The 21,486-nt window shown below is 37.7% G+C and overlaps 1 protein-coding gene across 1 annotated transcript in view; it reads right to left on the bottom strand.

The window, feature by feature from the left end:
• Window positions 1-2,011: 2,011 nt before the first annotated feature.
• The window catches only part of LRP12 (LDL receptor related protein 12), a 51,101-nt gene continuing 31,626 nt past the window's right edge, over window positions 2,012-21,486 (bottom strand). The window contains exons 3-7 of the mRNA XM_042869330.1: window positions 17,216-17,351; window positions 15,129-15,331; window positions 7,070-8,171; window positions 6,333-6,465; window positions 2,012-5,250 (exon numbers count right to left, since the gene is read on the bottom strand). Coding sequence (XP_042725264.1) covers window positions 4,387-5,250; window positions 6,333-6,465; window positions 7,070-8,171; window positions 15,129-15,331; window positions 17,216-17,351 — 2,438 coding nt within the window. The 3' untranslated portion in view covers window positions 2,012-4,386. The remainder of the gene's footprint in view (window positions 5,251-6,332; window positions 6,466-7,069; window positions 8,172-15,128; window positions 15,332-17,215; window positions 17,352-21,486) is intronic.

Here is a 21,486-nt window from a genome sequence, read left to right on the forward strand (position 1 = left end):
AGATTATTTCTCTATTTGACATAATTTAAGAAACAAAGATAATTGGTTACAAAGGTACAAATGGAATTGTACCACTCGGTGACACTTCAGGTCAACTGTGACTTGCTGTGACAGCTGTGACAAAGTCTGAGAATTCTGCTTTGAACTGAGATACCCAACCTTGCTAGGCTACATCTACAACATACCCCTATTTTGTGGATCTTTTCCTCACTTTTTAAAACAAGCTTATTAACTTGTCCTTTGCATTTTGTATAACGTCACTTGCTAAGAACCAGAACATTTATTTAGATGTGTTTTGGGCTAGTATTGTTTCCTACCATTGCTAATCTCCAAATACAGATACTTTGCATTATTCCTTTAGATCCTCCAGTCATTCAAAATCAAAATACACTGACTTACCTTCTCATAATATCTTCTTGCCTCCCCTTCTACCCCTTCCTGTCCATCATCAGTGCACATGATTGTCACGTAGAATTCAAATATTGCAAGCAACATTCTTTCAGATTGTACCTTTTCTGTTGACTTTGACAGTGCGATGCGTCTTGGTCACAGGGAGGAACTAATGCTGAGAGCTAAGTTCTTCTGCTAGATTTCATGGTGGAAAACATTAGAAACAATGATCTGTGCCAAGGTATTTACAAAGTTCAGCTATGTTTTGTTTGTCTATCCATAAATGCCCTTTCTCAAAGTATGAACAGCAATCACTAAATTGCTCACAGAGCTTCTTCTCTTGTTAACCCCCATCAGTTGTGGACGATGTTTTGTGCATGCCTAACTTGTTAGATACTACTTTATCTTAATGAACACGTTCTCTTCCCCCACCACTGTGACTGGGAGCAATGGAAACCCTCAACTGGTCAAATATACCAACAAGAAAGGAATGTTGTGCTATAAACTTACGAAGGGAGAAAATGAGTTAGAGCTCAATTTACTTACATATAGAAAAGTTACCAACAGCAGTTAGCCAATCACTAAACAAGAAAAGAAAAAAAAAGGAGACGAGTTTTAAGTATCAGTCTGCGTACGTATTCCATCTTCCAGTGACTTGGCAAAGTGATGAGATTTCTCCCCCTTTCATTCAGAACACACCCCCACTTTCAGCAATTAAACTGTAGGTGACACCCTGCAAGTCCTCAGTTACCAACTACTTAGTTTCAGAAACTCACAGGAGAGGAAGAAAAAAAAGAGAGACAGCCAGGTCAAACAAACAGTTTCCAAACCTCACTCATCACAGCTACATGAGATTAATGCTGTTGACTTAAAACAGGTTTATGGAAAATGTACAGCACTTCCAGATGACTGCAGCAGTTTCACAGCACCAGTGGAATTTAAGGCCAGAAAACATCCACATTTTGCAAATGAAGCAAAAACTGATCTTAACAGGAAAACTTGGTATTAACTTTCATCTGCAGCATGTAACATAAAGACTCATTGAAAAGTACGTGCTCCAAATCTGAACTGTGATTCACCTAGACTGAACACAAGTTCCTGCTTTGGCTTTTGGATGGGTAATAGAACATAGCATAACAACTCATCCCAGTATTTTCTCCTGGGAATTATTTTGAAAGAAGATCTATCAGCAATACTTGTTGCACCGTACTGAAAATGGATTTGGCTTTGGTAACACTGGAGGCTCAGTCAGTCCTCTTAATATTTTAGTGCAAATCACATCACTAAAAATAAGTGCGATATGTGAAAAGAAACAGTGACAGACTCCTTCCTCACCTAGAAGGCTTCACATGAGGAGAAAAATCACAGTAATTTACATTTTTCAAAGCTTTCAGCTAAAAGAGATTTACGACAGAAAATAACTTCGCAGTTAATCATGCTGAATTTTCTTCAACGTCCTAGCATTGCAGATCTAAATCAGAAATCACTTAAACAAAATGATAATTCAAAGCAGCTCCTAAATAAAATTAACACGACTTCAAAAATTCTCAGTTAAAAAGTAAACCCAATCAGAATTATCACTCCCTTTAAAATCACTAAGAAAAAAAATCACTGCAACAAATGAGCCTCATACAAATATTATTTTTATTTACAAATTTCCAAATTCTCAATCGAATCCAACTTTTCAGTTTAATGTGTAGCATTTATTCTTTAAAACAAATTAAACATTGTATTCTACTTTACATCTGCATTATGGAAACCATAGGTACATGCTAGTTGGGGCATTTCATGGAACCACTGTAGATCACTTTGTGTGTGTATATAACTAAGGTATTCTATGAAGACTTTTTCTTCAAAATGTATCTGCCTCAGTGACAAACATTTCCATAACCACTTTCTAATGATAATTAGGAAGCTTTAAAAACCCAGTATTTTATACCAGGACACACTGTTCACATATATTTCAGAGTGTGTTATCGCATTCATATGCAAAATTGCCTGCTCTATAAGCAACGCCACTGAAATCATACTAAAGATTACCCACAGATTTAGATATTATTCAATGTGAATAAAAATGGCCATCGATGACTTGTACTCAGGTATGTGTAACTATGGGCCAATCTGTACCTGAACTGGTACCAGTGTGATGTGATCTGTTCTGAAACTTGAAACCGCGTGGGTTCTTATAATAAAATCTTTTACAACTGTATTGCACATAAGTTCCTCAAAAGCACAAATCTACATAACCGTGTCCTGAACTCAGAATTTACTACTACTCTTGTGAATTAAATCCACCAGATGGTAAAACTGTTTATTTTTCTCATCCCTGTATCTGTAAATGAAGAGAAGAGGGAGACGACAGAAATATACACTTTTGAATCCGTTCAATTGGCTTTTTTTTTCTGCATGTGATTTGTACTTCAGAGATGAGACTTTCAGAAAGTAAAACAAAAAGCCAGACATGGATTTATCTTTAAAAGTACCTCAAAAACATAACAAAAATTCAATTTAATTTTGATACATATTAAAACATTTTAGTCAGTTCTGCCCGACAGCATAACACGACAGAAATGCACAAGACTTTAAACATGCTTTAAAATGACATTCAACAAAGTATTTAAAATTTAATAAATAGCATACAATCACACACAAATACATTTCATACTGGATCTTTAAGCCTACTAAAAACAGACTGGCAAAGAATAAATAAAACAGTAGTTGACATTTTTGTTTTTAAAAGGTGTAGATTCTTGTTGTCAAGCCAGTAACCACATATTAACCTGCTTATCACAAAATTGGAAGTTGTGAGCTTTTTTCCACTAATCTGTTTAGCTCCAACATGAAGTATCATTAAAAAAAATACACAGAAAGGGATTTTTTTTGGTTTTTTTTTTTGTTTTAAACAACCAGTCTGCAACCAAGTAAACCAGTTTTTAAATACAATGAATAAATAGGGAATTAGTAAAGCAAATTCAATTGCAATAAAAATGCAACACCCCAAGAAAAGAGCCATGGAAATATATAGCCATTGCAATATTAGACAATAATAGTACTTAAAGTGATAGTGCCTGTGCACTAAGCTCATTTAGAGACCTTAATATGATTTTAGTGCAAATCCCTTGAGTCCAAACAAGCTTTATACCCTTGTATTAGGGAAAGATCTACTACCAGTTGGAACTTACTCTGTAGTGTATTTGTACATATTGGATATTTTAAAAAACTAACACACAGTAATATCTTCGGCCCTTTTTCACTTCAAATTGGAAAGACTAATGACTGGGGGCTTCACGCACTATTTGGCTGTATCATATTAGATTGCCACTTGGGAAAGTCAGTGCTATAAAAGCTTTTGCTAGTTTATCTATTGTATCTATCTAAAATTCATGAATCACTGCATTTTTTGTTCTTCTGAAATAAAAAGAATGCTCCTGGAGAAATCTTCTCCTCCCTTTAAATAAGTTCACATTAAAATGAAATCCAAGAATATTTAGACAAAATGTTGTATAAACTCAAAGTAAAGTACATATTTTGCATTAACAATCCTTACCAGCATTTAGTATATTAAGTTACAAGTATGTTGGCAATAATACAACAGAGTCAGTTCCTAAAGGAAAACAATTCTGTACAAATTCACCTGTTAATACGGGGTTAAACAGGCAGCCAAATAAGTCTTGAGCAGCCATGTTTCTGTTCTGAACTACAGTACCAGGAATAGACTAAATTTGAAACTAACCGGGATAACTTCAGTTTAAAGAATAATCTCAGGTTATACTGGATACACACATTGTGTATTCAGAGCCATTAAAACGTTCTCTCTAATAGTTCCATAAAGTCATCCAGTATAAGAAATGTTTAATCAACCACACAGTCTAAAATAGTTTTAACATAATGTTGTCCTGGACTTTTTAAAACTAAAAACTAGTTTTAACTGTGAAGTACAAAACAATGACAGATATTGCTCCAACTTGTACACAATCTTTCCTAAACAACCCGTACCTAGCAGAGTAATAATGCCTCATCGTCACTAGTTTCATTTTTCACTGTTGCTTCTAAGCAAGTGTCAGGTATCTGGGCAGTGTGTACGATGCCACAGCTCTCACAGGGGCCATCTCGACTGCACGACCTTACACCATGATGTGTTGCACTGTAAGGCTGTCTAAGCCCTGGTTCTTGATCTGAGCTGAGATCAAGCAGAGGTCTTGAACAGTCATTCACGTCAAAGTCTGATGCTACATCAGAGACTGGAATTAACATTTCAACATCATCATCCTCTTCTCTTCCACTTACCCCATTATCAAGCTGTCTCAAAGGACTTTGGTTCTGATTCACTGAGCTCGATCTGCCTAACGTAAAGCGTACCCAGCGTAAGCCTTGAGTCATACGACTTAGTGCGCTTGTGAGCTGGTGGCGTGCAGGACTCGTGCCTGGGGGCTCCACGTTCGTCACTTCTCTCCCGCTCTCTGTGCTGCCACCACTGCCGCTCTGAGCAGAGGAACTCCCACACGCTCCCACTGTGGCTTCTATTGCTGTCGCAGGTGGGACTTTCTGAGGCAAGGTAGCAGCAATGCCGCCAACTGCTCCTGCTGTGTCTCTTCTCTCATTTTCTGTATCTGTATCATCAGATTCAACTGAAAATAGGCTTCTGTGAGTATTACTCCTTTCAGCTTCTCTACTAGTACTTTGGCTGGCAACATCATCTCCATCTGCTGAGACCAATGCCAGTGATCCTGAATGCCGTGACCTTGCAAAATTAAAAATTCGATTCCAAATGTTACTTGATCTGCCAGCAATAGGAAGTCTGATGGAAGTAAATCCAAGTTGAGATCGCACTGCCAGTCTCAGGTTTTCCAGAACTGAAGCCTAAATGGAAAGACAAACAACAATGAAGTGTTGGCAGTATTCTGGCACTGATCTAACAAAAGAATGAAGACAGCTATTGTGCCAAGCTACATAGTATCAGCAAGGTTAAAGGTAAAGTCTTCAATAATAGAAATTATTGAGTCTTTACTATTAAAGATCTGGTGTGTGTAGCAAAAGGCTATTTGAAACAAATCAGGTTTGAAAGATGCCTGGACTCTCTTTAGGAAAAAACAGTAGGACCAGGGAAATGAAAAGGAGATACATTCAGAAGAAAAAAGGGAATAAAAAAAGCAATGAAGTAGATAAGGTTCATTTTCGCCCAAATCGAGGACCTCTAGAATAAAAGAGAAGTAAAAGAAGATACACTGTAACTTTCATATGGAACGCTGATGACAGAAAAGTAGAACCTCAGATTCAGTGCAGAACTTACATCTGTTACAGACAATCTCACAAGAAGGTAAGGTAACCACTGTAGCTTTCAGACCAGAGTTCATTGTAACGTGCCTCAAAAAGTTTGGGATTTAAAGAAGAAATTTCCCAAAAACTCCCTAGGATTTAACAGAGGTGACTATTTGTTACTGTCTAACACAGGACTGCTTAACATAGAGATTAAGTTAAATATCACCTCCAACAGAGATCCTTGACATCTACGGCAAAATGTAATGAAATTAGTTCCATTCAAAATAGAAAAAAATCCTCCACTTATGGTGTAGTAATGATTCTTACATGCTCACCAACATGAGCCAACAGTAAACTTTACTGTATTAAATGCAACACATAACACAAAACCAACTCAAGTAGAGCATTATAGGAGCATTTACAACAGTCTATTTTAACCAAAAGCCAGTTTTTAAAAATATATATATTAAAGGAGTTGTTTCAACAGAAATTTAGAAATGCCTGCAAAGTAAACCATGTGGTACTGCCATATGATTTTGTCCAATAGCTAATCTTTAATAGAACATATCAGTGTGAAAGGAAAAAAAGGAAATATGAAACAAAACAAAGCACATGGAAGCTAAAATAGCATGATTTTTGTGTTGTTAAATTTTAATGAGTCTGCCTGTTTTTTGAAATCTTACCTGGTTTGGTGAACAGACTGGAAAGTCTTCAACTGGTGGAATTAAACCCTGGGCAATTAACTGTCCATAAGATGGAGGAGCTTCTCTTCTTAACAGTTCAGCTTCAACCCTTGACAAATGAGTTTCAAATGATCTTTCAAAGAGAAAAGAAATTTCTTAATACATAAGATTATGATGAATATTTAATAGTAAAACTACATCTGCCTGTTATATTCCAAAATAATAACCTTCAGCAGATGAAATTTTATTTTTTTATTAGTTTAATTGAGCCTTAATTGACAAAATGTCTATTTAATTTGTTCAAAATACAGCAATTTCTTGCAGTCATTCCTATAGGTCTGTCCAGCTCATAGAAGAACAACAAAAAAACCTCCTGCAACAATAAATTCCTCAAAAGCTTTGGTTAAATATAAAAGGCACCATTAGAGATGCTTACATTGCTTTATAAAAAAAAAAAAAATTGAGGAGTGCATAATTCTGGCATGACAGAATCTACAAAAGAAGAAACATGCTCTTAAACACAAACTGAAACATTAACTCGATTCCAACATTGCAGCTTCTCCATACTTCCTTTTGGGTATCACCTGAAAGCTTAACTCCAAATAGTTAAGTAACCATAAGAATATTTCTGTCTTCTTTCAAAAAATAAAATATTAAAAATAAAATATTTCAAGTTTAACAAAAAGATGGAAAATAATTTAAAAACCTAAGTGCTTGAGTCCAGCTGTTCTACTCACCTTCTCTCAAACATCCTGAGTGAATACAATTTACAGGTACACCCCAGTGCAATGACAAGCAGCAGTCCGCAAATAAGGCTCCCGATTACAGCTGCAGTTATTACTCTAGTAGGCACAATGACTGGGCAATTTTCTTCATCACTGCCATCACCACAGTCGTCTTGAGAATCACAAACCCAGCTCTCAAAAACACAGCGATTATTTTTACAATGAAAATTTCCTGGCTGACAGAAAAAACAATTTTTTTCATCTGAACCGTTAGGGCAATGATTCTGGTAGTTGCAGCGATCTGAACGAGGGTAGCAAACACCATTTCGAGAACATGGGAACTCGTCTCTTTGGCACATGGTGCAGTTGGTTTCATCCCTTCCATTTGGACAGTGCCAGTAGCCATCGCAGCGTTGTTGCTCTGTGTAGCAACCCCAATTTCCACCACAAGGAATTTCCCAGGGCAAACAAAAGCCATCTACTTGATAGGTGGCATTGAAACCTCTTGCAGCATTCACTTTGTCAGCACAAAAATGCACTCTTATTTGTCCTGAAGATGAAACAACGGTGAGGGGAGCATGAGAGTCAAATGCTGTTAGCACACGCAACAGCCTCCGTGGATTCTCCTCTAACCCATCATATATTTTGACATAGTCTCCAAAACCCGTACCGTCGAGTTTAAAATCAGTGAATCGCAAAATTACTTTGCGATGATCACCAGTGTCTATCAGCCAGGTGCAGTTGCTTCCAGGTGGATAGAAGTCAGGATAATTGGGAGAACTGAAAGTACCATAAAAATATTTCAACCACTGCCCACACGTTGGCACTTCACAGTCTATTTCATCTCCAAGGTCAAGACAATCGATGTTACCATCACATTTTAAAGATTCTGGAAGGCAAGTGTAAAGCTTGGTGAAGCGAGAAAGACACTGGAAATGATTGCTAGCACAAGGTTGAAAGGAAGAAACTGTTGGAGGATTAGCTTTGGCACAGATTTCTTCATCAGAGTTGTCTCCGCATTCATCCATATTATTACACTTCCAAGATTCTGGAATACACTTCCCATTAGCGCAATGAAACTGGTCACAATCACAATTTGGTTCATCAGATTTTCCTGGGGCAAAGAAAGAATAAGTTACAAAAGTATTCTCTCTAGTACTTCCTATTACTCTATGGTTACATCAGGTATTTTGGAATAGCAAAACAACTACTTTAAATCTCTGTAAATCATTACAACTTTCAATATGCTTTAGGATAAAACATCTTTTAAGTCTGAGTTCAATCAGCAGGAGCCTCATTCTTAGCTACTTTCACAGTCAAATAGCTTTAACCTGTACAGGAAAACAATGCTCTTTTATACCGACTGAGAAACTTGGCTTCTAAAACAGGAGAAAAAAAAAGTTAAAAGATTGTTTCTCTCCTCCTTCACTCCGAATACACAAACATTTTGTCCTGCAGTATCAATTACCTTCTTGTAACCTTCCCTGTAAAAGCAGATAGTCCTCTCTCCTGTTTTCATAGGCTCCTACTTTGTACCTTGCACAAAAACATCTCGTGCCATAGATCGTAACAGCTGCAGGATCACCTATTATCACCACCCTATCTCTCCTGTTACTCTCTTCCCTTTCTTGCCTCTCCTCCAGCAATGCGCCTAAGCACAAAACTATGCTTTAAAAGTTAAGGATGCAAGTAATGGTACAACAAACATGCTTAAAAAAAAAAAAATTCCAAAAAAAAAAAGTCAAGAGACACCTTGATTTATGAAAATATGGTATACTGGCTACTACCAGACTTAGAAACAAGATTTTTTTTCTTCGGGATTCATTTATGAAGGTTCCATCCATATTTGAACTGAAGCATGCCTCAATTTATTTTAGCTTTGTAGCAACTTACCTGAGTGAAATATCCCTAAATCACTTAAAATCACTTCAGTTTCTAAAAATTACTGTACAGTCTGTAAAACTGGCTGTAACACAAACTGCCATTGTCAATCTACCACAAAAACATCTAAAAAACATCTGCCATGCAGATGGCTCTACAAAGCAGTAAGTCTAGAAGTGATTTGGACAAATACATTCTAAATCTAAACAACAGTATACTTAGGGTTTTTTAACAAAGAATCAGGAAAGGGAGCATTACAAACTTAATGGAAAGCAGACTTCCCCAGGAGAAGCAGGTTCCACATTGCTTTACCACAAAACGGTTCATATTGGAAGGGATTTCTGGATATCACCTGTCTGTAACAAGGTTCACTGAAGTTTGATTGGGTGATTCAGGGTGCAATCAAGTATTTTCAAAGTTTTAATGCTGAACCATACAAAATGATAAGAATCCTCATATATATAGTTCTGATTTTCCTTGCTGCAACTAATATGCTCTGATAACTGAAGTCATGTCACATCTCTGTTCTCTATTTCAGTATCTTGGAAAACATTAAAAACAAATCTGCTACCCTGAAATAGTCAATTGAAAAAAAAAAAAAACAACATGAAACATCAGCATCCAAAAGATCTCACAAGTGCTAAGGGTTTTTTAAATAAAGAATATGGGAAAAAAATGGAATCAATAAGATGACAAGTGTCATGACCACTACTCAGTAATGTTCAAGTGAACAAATTTACTGATAATATGAGAGAAGAGCAAAAACAAAAGTATGCGCTGCCAGTGATGAAGTTTTTTAAAATGCTTAACTCATTAAAACACAATAACAGATCTACCATAAATGATGAGGAGTTGGACTCATTGTGATCTCTTGAGGTTTTTTCCAACCCCTGCAATTCTGTGATATGACCATCTTGCCCTGACTCAAGCACACACAACATACACAGTATTAACATGAGAAATACTTAGGATGAACTTGGGTTGTGAATTTGAAACTTGCACATGTGAATTCCTAGATTCATCCTGACAGTCCTGTGACCATGGGGCATGGGTGGAGGGAGATACAGTATCATATGCTTAAGAACTGGTGAACTTAGCACCGATCAGCACTAACTCACTGCTTCTGTCTTGAAGAACCTGGAAAAACATTGAGTAGAAAGATAAAATATGGAAATGTATATATTCGTGGGAATACTGTAGTAATGAAACAGGAGACAAATTCAACCAAAGCTCTTCTTTTTGTAGGCTTTCGAACTGCCCAGAAAAGAACTGCCTACTTGACTCTGATTTAGCATTTTTAATCAATGATCCTAAAGTCATTCCATCAGAAAAGCATTCGTATGAATTATGTATGAATTATGTATTCGTATGAATTATTCGTATGAATTAAATACCAAGTATTAATACTTAATACAAAAATAGTATTAATACTTCATACAAAACCCAAGGCAGTCTGTATCCCATCAGGTTAAGGAACAAAATTGCAAGGCTAGAAGCAAGAATGCAAAGGAAAAGAGTGGATGGAGGCAAATCTGTGGTCAAAACTGCAAAGGAAAATCCTCTTTGCCTGCTCCACTGCCCCCAGGTGCCTCTCTACAACAAGAAGGCCTTAGAGGTGGAAGGCTCATCTGTGGGCGATAACAGCCCACACAGACAACATAAATTAACAAAACCAAACCAGGAAAAGCATTCCCCCAACATCAAGACTACATTGTTGAAGAAGAAATGGGTATTAGTTGTAGGTGATTCCTCCTTACAGGGAACTGAAAGTCCAACATGTCAAGCAGACCCTCTTAGAGAAGGTTGCTGTCTTTCTGGGGCTCAGGTGAAGGATCTCACCAGGAAATTATGTAGCCTGGTATGGCTGACAGACCACAGCCCCTTAGTGCTTTTCCATACAGGGAGAGATGAAGCAGCTTCACATGTGGATCAAGGGCAATCAAGAAGGACTTGGGACAACAGCTGAATGAATTGAATGCACAGACCATCTTTTCTTCTCCGCCTCATGTATTGGGTAAGGATACAGAAACAAATCAAAGAATCTTATCTTTAAATATCTGGTTTCATGGCTGGTGCTGTTGCCAGAACTTTGATGGTTTTTTTACAACCAAATGGGCTACAAGTCACTGAGTTTGTGGGCATGGGATGGGGCTTGCCTTTCTCAAACAGGAGAAGGATCCTTGGTGAAAAGCTAGAAGGGCTTAAAACTAGGTCTGAAGGGGGCAAGGGAGACAGCAAGCCTTCCCATGGTGAGGTGTGGGATGGCATAGCTATATTAGAGGGACAGGGTACTAGAAGGGGCCTGGAAGGACCCACTGCCTTGAGAGGTGCTACCAACACTGCAGCATATACAAAATCCTATGACGATGAGGCAGTAATTGCTGGGGCAACAGGAGAAGGCAATGGGGAAAATCAACAGAAATGCTTAAAAGGAATTAAGGAATTATATCTTTCAAGGAAGTGGCAAGACCAGCTGCCCAGCTGAAATGCCTCTACACAAATGCAAACAGCTTGGGAAGCAAAACAGGAGGAGCTAGAAGCTACTGTGCTACTAGAAAACATGATACAGTTGCCATATCTAAAACCTTGTGAGATGATTCCTATGACCAGAGTGTGGTTATCGATGGCTACAAGCAGTTCAGAAAGGATAAGTGAGGAAGGAAGGGTGGAGGTGTTGCTATCTACCTCAGGAAGGGAATAGAACATGAATAGTGGGCCTTGCAAAATTGTTACGAGCAAGTTGAAAGTCTATTGGTGGACAGTTAGAGTCTGAGGCAGCAAATGGAGCCTTGTGATCAGTGTCTACAACACACCACCAGATCAGTCAAAGCCTGTCTATGAGGCCTTCTACCTGCAGCTACAGGAGGTATCACCATCAGAATCGCTTGTCCTGCTGGGGGACTTCAACCACCCAGATATCTACTGGAGAAGTAGCATGGTGAGCTGTAGGCAATGCAGGAGGATTAACGGACAAAGAAAGAGCCCTGATGTCATCTAACTGGACTTCAGAAAGGCTTTTGATATAGTACTCCACAACATCATTCTCTCCAAAATGGAAAGGTATGATTTGACGGGTGACTGTTTAATGGATGAAGAACTGGATGAAGGATCAAGTCCAGAGAATGCTAGTCAATGACTCGATGTTTGGATGGATATCAGTGACAAGGGGTGTCCTCCAGGGACCAATACTCTTTAATATCTTTATCAGTGACACAGACATGGAGTCAAGTGCACCCTCAGCAAGTTTGCTGACAACACCAAATTGTGGGGTGCAGTCGACACATCTGAGGGATGGGATATGCTGTGCAGAAAGACCTAGACAGGCTTGAGCAGTGGGCCCAGGTGAATCTCATGAGGTTAAACAAATCCAAATGCAAGGTCTTGCACCTGGGTCATGGCAGTCCCACTACCAATTCAAACAGGGGGATGAAAGGATTGAGGGCAGTCCTCTTGAAAAGGATCTGAGGGTACTGGTGGATGGCAGGCTGGACATGAGCCAGCAAAGTGCCCTTGCAGCCTAGAAAATCAACTGTATCCTGGGTTGCATCAAAAGAAGTGCAGCTAGCAGCGTGAGGAAGGTGATCCTGCCCCCTTTACTCTGCGCAGGTGAGACGTCACCTGGGGTACTGTGTCCAGATGTGGTGTCCTCCGTACAGGAAAGATATGGACCCACTGGAGCTTGTCCAGAGGAGACTCTGGACGGCCACAAAAATGACACAGAATATGGAATGCCTCCCCTATGAAGACATGTTGAGAGAGCTGGGGCAGTTCAGCCTGAGGAACGGAAAGCTCAGAGGAGATCTGATAGCAGCCTTTCAGTATCTAAAGAGAGATTATAAAAGGAAGGAGACGGAATCTTTAGCAGTGTCTCATGACAGAACAAGGGGAAGTTGTGTAAAACTAAAGGAGGGGACATTCAGATTGGTTATAAGAAAAAAGTTTCCTATGATAAGGATAGCAAAGCACTGGAACACATTGCCCAGAGGACAGTGGATGCCCTCATGAAATGCTATTCACTGCATGAACACTAGTGAGGAAAAATCAAAAAAACTAAGTGCACAGCAAAACCTTGGTTAGCACTGCCAGAGTCTTCACACTGGAAATGAGAAACAATCAGAAGATTATTCATCTGTGAAACATAATACTACCACCTCAAATATGAAGTATTTCTCAAGTATCTTATCAACCATATAGACCAAGATCAAATTACAGTTTCATATGAATCATTTTTAAAAACACACACACTTTCAAAAAGACCTTCAGAAACATTGGAGATTAAACATCTCCAGGTGTTGAGGTGTTGAGTAATACTGAATGATGCTAACAAGAAAAAAAATCAAGTAACCTAACGAAAGAAAAAGCATAGTGTAGAAAAAGATAAGAAAGGATTTTCAAATACTCTTATTAAGCTTGTGGCCTGCCTCCCCACCCAATCCCCACCCATATCCAAAATATTCCTCTTTTCAAAGCCCCTCCATGGCAGGCATATCGCCTTTTCTCTGAGCCAATGAGTACTGCACATAAGCCAAGCAGAAGCCAATGTCTCCCATGGAATCACAGCATGCCTGTGGGCAGTGAGCAGTTACTGAAGGATTACTCATTAGGCAGTAATTTTTTCTGTCATGTTTTCTTGTCAGATTGTAAGCAAAACTCAGATGGAATGTTACTCTGAAAGCTAAGTCAGCAAAGACATGCCTGCACTACTCCCAAAACTACAAAAACCTGAAGCATAGAGGATACTTTATCACAGGTTCTGGGTGACAGAGAAGGATAGGGCCTCCTGGAAACTTAAAAATTTGTGAAGGAGCTCTGACAGGGCAAATAAAGCCATTAGAAAGGCTGCAGAATACAAAACTGGAACAAACCTGGGTTACGCTAAGACACGAGTGCCTTTGTTGAAGCTTGGTGGAATACTCTTGAACTTGAACAGCAATGGATAGATATAAGAGTACGAATTGTTCCACATAGGAGAGGAATTGAATGTACGTATGCAGAGATTTGAAGCAGGTCAGAAAATGGAGTATAAACATGCATGAGCAAGAGAACATAAAAACATTAAAAAACAAAGACGAATCTGATCTAATTTCTTTGATCAGGAGGACATGGAACACCTTGATCATGCTATTAAGTAAAATCCTACTTCCACCTAAGGCCACAAGAAAGGTTTGAACTAGTCTTAACCAATGACTGGCTTCTCACTCTCTCCATGGGCAACAGTTATCACAGCAAAAATCCCTCTCCGAACACTCTCAAACTACTTCCATGGGTAAGTAGACTATCTGAGCTTGAATTATCTAAGAAAAAATCATGCATGCAAAACCACAGCTGTACTTGGTTAAAGTAATTATCATTTGAATAGGATTTTACTATTTTCTAAAGAGAGTATACTTTCAAAAGATGGGGAAAATATGATATACTTCCATCAGAAATTATTTAAAAATCCAAATAACAACAAAATTTCTTCTCTCTCTTGACATGCTACTTAGAATTCTAGTCAAAGATTTAACAAACTATTTTTATTCTAATGAAAAAATTCGAAGTGTAAGCTATGTTAAAAGCAACAACCAAGACCTCTTCCAGTTGTCCAGTATTAATTGATTTGATCAACTGGGTCTGTTCAGCCTTGAGAAAAGAAGACTGAGAGGGGACCTGATCCAGGTCTATAAATATCTAAGGTGTGGGGGGCAGAATGGCGAGGCCGGACTCTTTTCAGTGGTGAGTGGAGACAGGACAAGGGGAAACGGCTGGAAACTGCAGCATAGGAAGTTCCGCACAAATGTGCGCAAGAACTTCTTTACAGTGAGGTGACGGAGCACTGGAACAGGCTGCCCAGGGAGGTGGTGGAGTCTCCTTCTCTGGAGATGTTCAAGACCTGCCTGGATGCCTACCTGTGCGACCTGCTGTAGGGAACCTGCTTTGGCAGGGGGGTTGGACTCGATGATCTCTGGAGGTCCCTTCCAACCCCTGCAATTCTGTGATTCTGTGATTTATTTCTCCAAAATCATTAATTCTGCTTACTATTGTGAATGTTGTAATTCTTGCTTTGAATATTCAATATTCATTATTTCAATAAGCTCTGAATTCACTATACAAAATGCATATACTATTTCCTACTATAAGGAAACAGTCCTTAAATCAGAAAAGAAAAAATTAAACTGTGAAATTCTATAAGGTATCATTTGAAACATACCAGCAAAATAGGCTAATCTGAAGCCTTTTCTGGAGATGCTGTCATCTGAATGAAATCTGATCCAAACATGATCCTGTGAAGAGATGTATGGTGAAGGAATGGAGGAGCCACATGCTCTATAGCCTTCAATATTCTTGTAGCTTCCAATTGTTAACCAATCTGAGCTGCATCGGCGCGATCCCTGAACATCAAAATCTTGAAAGCTGAAGGAAAAGAGAGGTCAAAATCATTTCTGAACTGGATATTACACAACCAAAATAATGAATTACTAGATATAAAAATGGAAATAAGATGAAAGCACTTTTCTGATCTGAAATAAAAAGAATGGCTTTTGACTCCGGTAAGAATACGATTCAACCTTGAAGGCTATGGAGGACTGCAAGAATCCATTCTGTCAATTACTGCATTCCATCCACTATTGATAAAGCTGTTTCGCTAACATAATGAATAAATAAATCTTTCATTTTAACACAAAATTTTAAATAATTATCTTCCTGAAATCGTATTTTTGAGTCTCATTTGATGACATTCATGTATTACTAAATGATTTTACATAAACCCAATTTCAGCAGAACTTTAGCTAGTGCTACACTTTTCCAATGACATGACTTGACACTGCAAGTCCAGCTAAATTGTTCAAAGGTACTTTAAGATAAGAGTTGCCCTTAGTCGCACTACTTAGTTACCCAGTGGGTATGTCATGGAAGATATTACCCGAGCTTTGACTACTGCTATATAAAGACATGCTGCCATGGTAATGAAGTGCGAAGGGCAGATAGTCCAGGCAAAGCAGGTCAGCACAGACAACAGAGCAGTAAGCCACAAATGTAATGTGAAATGTATGCTAGGAAGATGCGCGGAAGAAAACAGTGTAGGAGAAAAAAGTTTTATTAAAAATAAATGATATGAAAAATTTTAGAAAGCATTCTAATAAATGAACAGTTCTATGTACTTTGCATTGTGTTTACACGAGTTTAGTTTTTAGTAGAAAGGCTCTGAATTAAAAAGGAGTACTATAAAAGGAGTAACTGGAGGAATAACTGATGTTAAAGGAGATACTTCATAATGAAGAGCTGTTTCCTAGGTCAGCTGGTCTGTACTAGAAACTGAAGTAAGTCTGCAGTTAATGCAGTTTCATAATTGGGAGTATGGATTGCCTATGAAGCAGTGCTAGTTTGTATCTTATTGACAAAAGAAGCTCCCATTTCCCTCATGGCAGTAATGGGAATGAACAACTTTCTTCTTCTTTCCAAACGTTACAATGTACCTAAAACTATGAGGGAAGTCAGCATTTCCAAAAAAGCTGCAACTACCTTCATTGCTTTACTATTTATTCCCTGTCACTTTTAGGCACAGCATCAGACTTCACAGTAATGAAGCATTACAGAATTTCCAATATACTTTTTGAATGCAAGACTCTCATATTTCAGAGAAATTAAAAAGAGATCAAATAAATGAGCACATAGAAAGTTATTCTAGTCTCTACCATTCTGAAAGTATACTTGGGATGGACGGAATGGGCATGGAAATGATCCACTTCAGCTTTTCAACATACCATTTAATACTGACACCATTACAATATGTCACATAATATATATTAGCATTTTGTTTATAATCTCCTAATCTTATTAAAATCTCTTATTAAAAAGTTATGACAAAAACAAAAAAAGTCTAAAAAGCCAGAGTGATACTCTCATTAACTTACGTAAATTTAGAAAAGTAGTTTTTGAAATGCATGTATTTGTTTCAGCTTTACTATTCTTCAGAAGGTTAGCTCTTGCTTCTGCACTGCTAAATGGAAATGGATGCTGTTTCCATTAGTTCTTATTACTTTCAGCAGAACTTGTATATTGTCGTAGTTTGAAAGGAAAACATATTTTTTTCATGTACACAGAAACACAGAAAGTTCAGACAACAGATGCTACATGGCTGTGTAAGTGTAAATCAGGTAAAATGAAAGGTAAAAAAAGACAAATCACAAGTCCCACATTTACAAGAAGGATAAAGGAAATTAGTGCATACAATTGGCAGTTAAAATGTCTACTCAGTACATCAGTCCATGTGGTTAATAACAGGACCACTGTTACCTTATGGTAATGATCTCCCCTGGGTTTGCATGGATGTACCAACTACAGTTGATTCGAGCAGGATACTCAGAGGGCCACCCTGGACTTGTGATTGTCCCACTTGGAGATCGAATTTGTTCTGGAATATCTCCACAAGCTAAAAAATACATATATTGACAACATACAGAAAATAATTAGATTGATTTTTTTTCAAATGGTTTTTAATAATATAATTGATCATCAGTACATACCACCAAAAAAAAAAATCACACAATCAGATGAGATACTAATAAAAACCAAACGTCTACAGTAGCTTATAGTGGACACTGGGCATAATATACCAGCTGGAAGATGATTTCCACTGTTTTAATTGCAGAAGTTTATTCTAACATCAGTTTGCATACCACATCTTACTACAAACTAATATAAACTGAATTTGACATCCTTATTCAGTAAAATACTGTTTCCCAAATTTATCTTGTAGCTGCCACAGAGATTCCATTCAATTTAACTATACATTTACACCTTATACTGGCACATCAGAAGACTAAAAGTAATTAAAGCACAATAATCGAGTAGTTGAAAATTCCTGTCCTGCACAGAAAGGCAATGTCTGCCCATTGTTTTAATAGCCCCTTCCAACCCTAGCATGGAAATGATCTTCACGCAAATGGTTCCCAGAGCCTGGAAGGCAAAGAACACTTATTGCAGCATACTTCATCTATAAATGAATTTAAAATATAAATTACAAAAGATTACTTTTAAGAAGGACTTCCAAACCTACCTTTCTCATAACGGACTAGGAAGCTTATAAGACAAATTATACGCAATCAGAATAACCAAACTATTTGTATTCTTACTTATTTAATAACTATAGGAGCAGTTTTCTACAGTGGCTTTAATTCAGCTGCCTGCCATCCAAGTATGCTGAAAAGAAAAAAAAAATCTCAAAATGCGGACAAATAGAACTGTATTTGAACAGCTCACTATCCAGTGGAAGCTTTTTCATTTTAATTTCCAGGAGACCCTATAGGTGGTGCTCGTACACCACGGCATTTTGGAACATTAGTCTTGCATGAGCAGTCCGGATACGCACCTTGCATATCTTTAGACAAGAAATGAAAGGACAAGCAAGAAAAATACCACAATTACAAGTTGAAATAAATAATCATTTTTGATAGGTATGAGAGTAAAACACGCACAAAAAAGTTAAGTGTGTATAAAACATTTTGTATTAAGCTTACAGATGGTGGTATGCAATTCCAAATGCTACTTGGCTGCTACTGAAATAGTAATCAGCTTAAAATAATTACCTTCAGGTGATGTATGCTATTTGAACGTTGATTTTGGATATTTACAAACTGACATACTTGATTTTGTCTAAGAACCTCTGAGGAAGCTTTTAAATTTGCCTGACAACAAACTGCAAGAGGCAACCTCATCCTAACATATCAAAATAGTCAATTTAGGAAACGTTCACTCTGTTCACCTCCAAAGCAGACTTTATATATATATATATATATATATATATGCACATATATAGCCTGTATCTGTTGAACAGAAAGCTCCAAATGCAGCTAGCAACTGTAAATTAACACGCAATTAACTTAGCAAACTTCCAGTGTTGGCTCTTTGACAGCTGTAATTTCTCAAACCAGTCCCTGCAGTAGTACCAGCAGGCAACTTTTACTTGTTGAGCAACTTCAGAAGAAATTCCATAAGGAAAACACCTGTATAATCAGCATGGTATTTTCAGAACACTCTGAAAATTTGCATTGCACTAGTAGTCAAGATTCTCTTGTCCATGACTCCTCCTCCCTTTTTGTTTTTCATTTGGGAAAGCTGGGGGGGGGGGGGGGGAAGGAGGAGGAAGAAAGGAAGGGCTGCAGTACCAGCTGTCTCACTTTCTCCCTATGTTTTCTATACCTTCACTTACAATTTCAGTCTCTGTTTCCATCAAAGCTGACAGTAAAGAGCTGGGGACAAAATATGACTGAAGGTTAGCTACATGATCCCTGCATGTGTGTACCTGCATACTTGATACACATTTATGTACTGAGATCTCTTTCTTACAACTAATGAGACAAAAGAAACCTCTCATTTGCTCAAAAAATTTATAAAAGTTAAGACTGTGTGGAAGCTACAATTCAGGAGTGCTGTCATTTTGGGAGAGTAATTTCTCAGAATGACTTTAAAAATCAAGTGCAACCTTCTGAAATAAAACAGTTGTAAAAGGCACTTACTTTATTAACGTAATATCAAGCCTTTATAATAATTTCTGTTCCTTTGCTTAACTAGGATATTTCTTCTGAAGTTTTTGACAAATACATGATTTATCATATTTTATTCATCTATTTGTAAACCTGAAGAATACGAGGAACACCCGGGTATCCATGGAACCAAAACATAATTCAGCTGACAGCACATGAAGTTAAACATTTTCCCACTAAACTGCAGAGATTTTGCACTTGTAATTTCAATTGCCAGTGACCTTAGGTACTTGAAAACTACATGAAAACAGTAGCTTTGGATTCATATACATAAGAAGCACTTAAAATATTTACAAAAACAGAATGTTAATCAGAATCAGGAAAAAAGAAATGAAGATGTAACAAAGACAGAAACCCAAAGTAAACTGTGAAGGTTGCCTTGTAGTGAAGATGAAAAGCAGCACAAGTCCAAGATGCTTTCAGCTTTCCTCATGCAGGTGGCTACCAGACTTCAGAGGTGAGACCAACTCTCTCCTGCACACGACTTTTGTGTGGGTGCCGTCTCTGCCTGCATTCCTCTTCGTTCCCCCTACACCACTGTATTTGTGCTGCAGTTCTGCTCACACACATCCCGTTTTACATTCTTTCCTTTGTGAGCCTTTATTTTATTGACAATCTGCGATTCTGTTCGTTACTTTGTTCAGCAGATTGCAGTAATTTTATTAGGACTGAATGTTTCACATGCTAAAGTGCAAACAATGCTGCTAAGAAGATAAGCCGTGCATGTGGTTTTCTGCTCCATGTAGATTTTCTTGTAGATTTTAAAAACAATCCACTTCACGAAAGGTTTCCTCACTCCCTCTTCCTGAAATTTGTTCACTGCCCCACATTATGGAACGTGACTGTAAGTTATGTATGGGTTGGTGGCTGGTAAGTGAGAGAGAGTTGATGAAAATTTCAGGATGCAAAATTCCAATATCAAGTTCTAACAAGAAAATAATTAAGAAAGTTATTCAAAAATTCTGTAGTAAGATCTAGAGAGGTAAAGTACCTGTAGGAACAGTGAACAACATGTCAAAGAAAAAAAGTCACTTCAGAAAAGCAGGGAGAGGGAGATTAGGGATTTATCTTCACAGTAATGCCAGGAGATTAGTTGAAAAGATAAAAGAATTAGCTTTCAATGTGAACCACAAGATGATAAGGCATGCATTATATTGGACATGGTAAGGACATGAATGCAGCCAGATAAATGATCTGAAGGTGTTTAAAACAGCTTAGAGTAAAAAGGGAATAATGTTATGATAAAGTCTAAACCATGAATAGGGAGGATAATTATTGAATTTGTAACTCTCAGGAGCCATTGAAAGTCTTATTTGGAGAACTACAGGGGAAGAAGGCATAGGAATCCTTGCCTCGAGGTAAGGCTGAAAAACCTTTAATTTAGAATGCCCTTTGCACTGCAATCCAGAGACCAAACAGAGAAGTAGTAATCACTATATATATTTTTATTTATTGTTGCAAAGAAGTTTTTTCTCCAATACAGAAAATCTTTCAAATGGAGGTAAAAGGAATAAGATTTTGTAGTTATGACAATTATGGTGCTACACACTCGAAAGACAGACCTGAAAATATTTCTCAACTTTTCAGATTTTAAAGGCATTAACACTTGTTCAGTAGTAATAGTTTATACACGAGAGACAACATTCAGTTATTGCTGTTGGTAGAAGAAACATGACCATATATTAGAGGTGTACCTGCAACTTGGCAGATATAATATACAGCAGAAGCATAAATTCTGAAGATCACAGTTGGCCCTGCTATTAAAACATAATTTAGTGAGGTAGGTCATGTAGTTTTAGAACAGCAGCATGACAGGAAATCTACCATCAAGACAATAATTTCATTTTAAATTCCTTCCCAGGAGCAACTGTCCACAAAAATCTCCTGCTTGGTTTCAAAATCAAGTTAAAGTTGGATTTAAAAAAGATTAAAGGCCAGCTGTCTTTGGTTCTATTTTACAGAAACCCTTTGCTTAAAATTGATTTGATACATGTAAAGCTGACCAGGTATGCCTGATGAAAT

This window comes from Lagopus leucura, unplaced genomic scaffold (genome assembly GCF_019238085.1).
Source record: "Lagopus leucura isolate 7727_CA_CO unplaced genomic scaffold, USGS_WTPT01 Super-Scaffold_100002, whole genome shotgun sequence".
Lineage (NCBI taxonomy): Eukaryota > Metazoa > Chordata > Aves > Galliformes > Phasianidae > Lagopus > Lagopus leucura.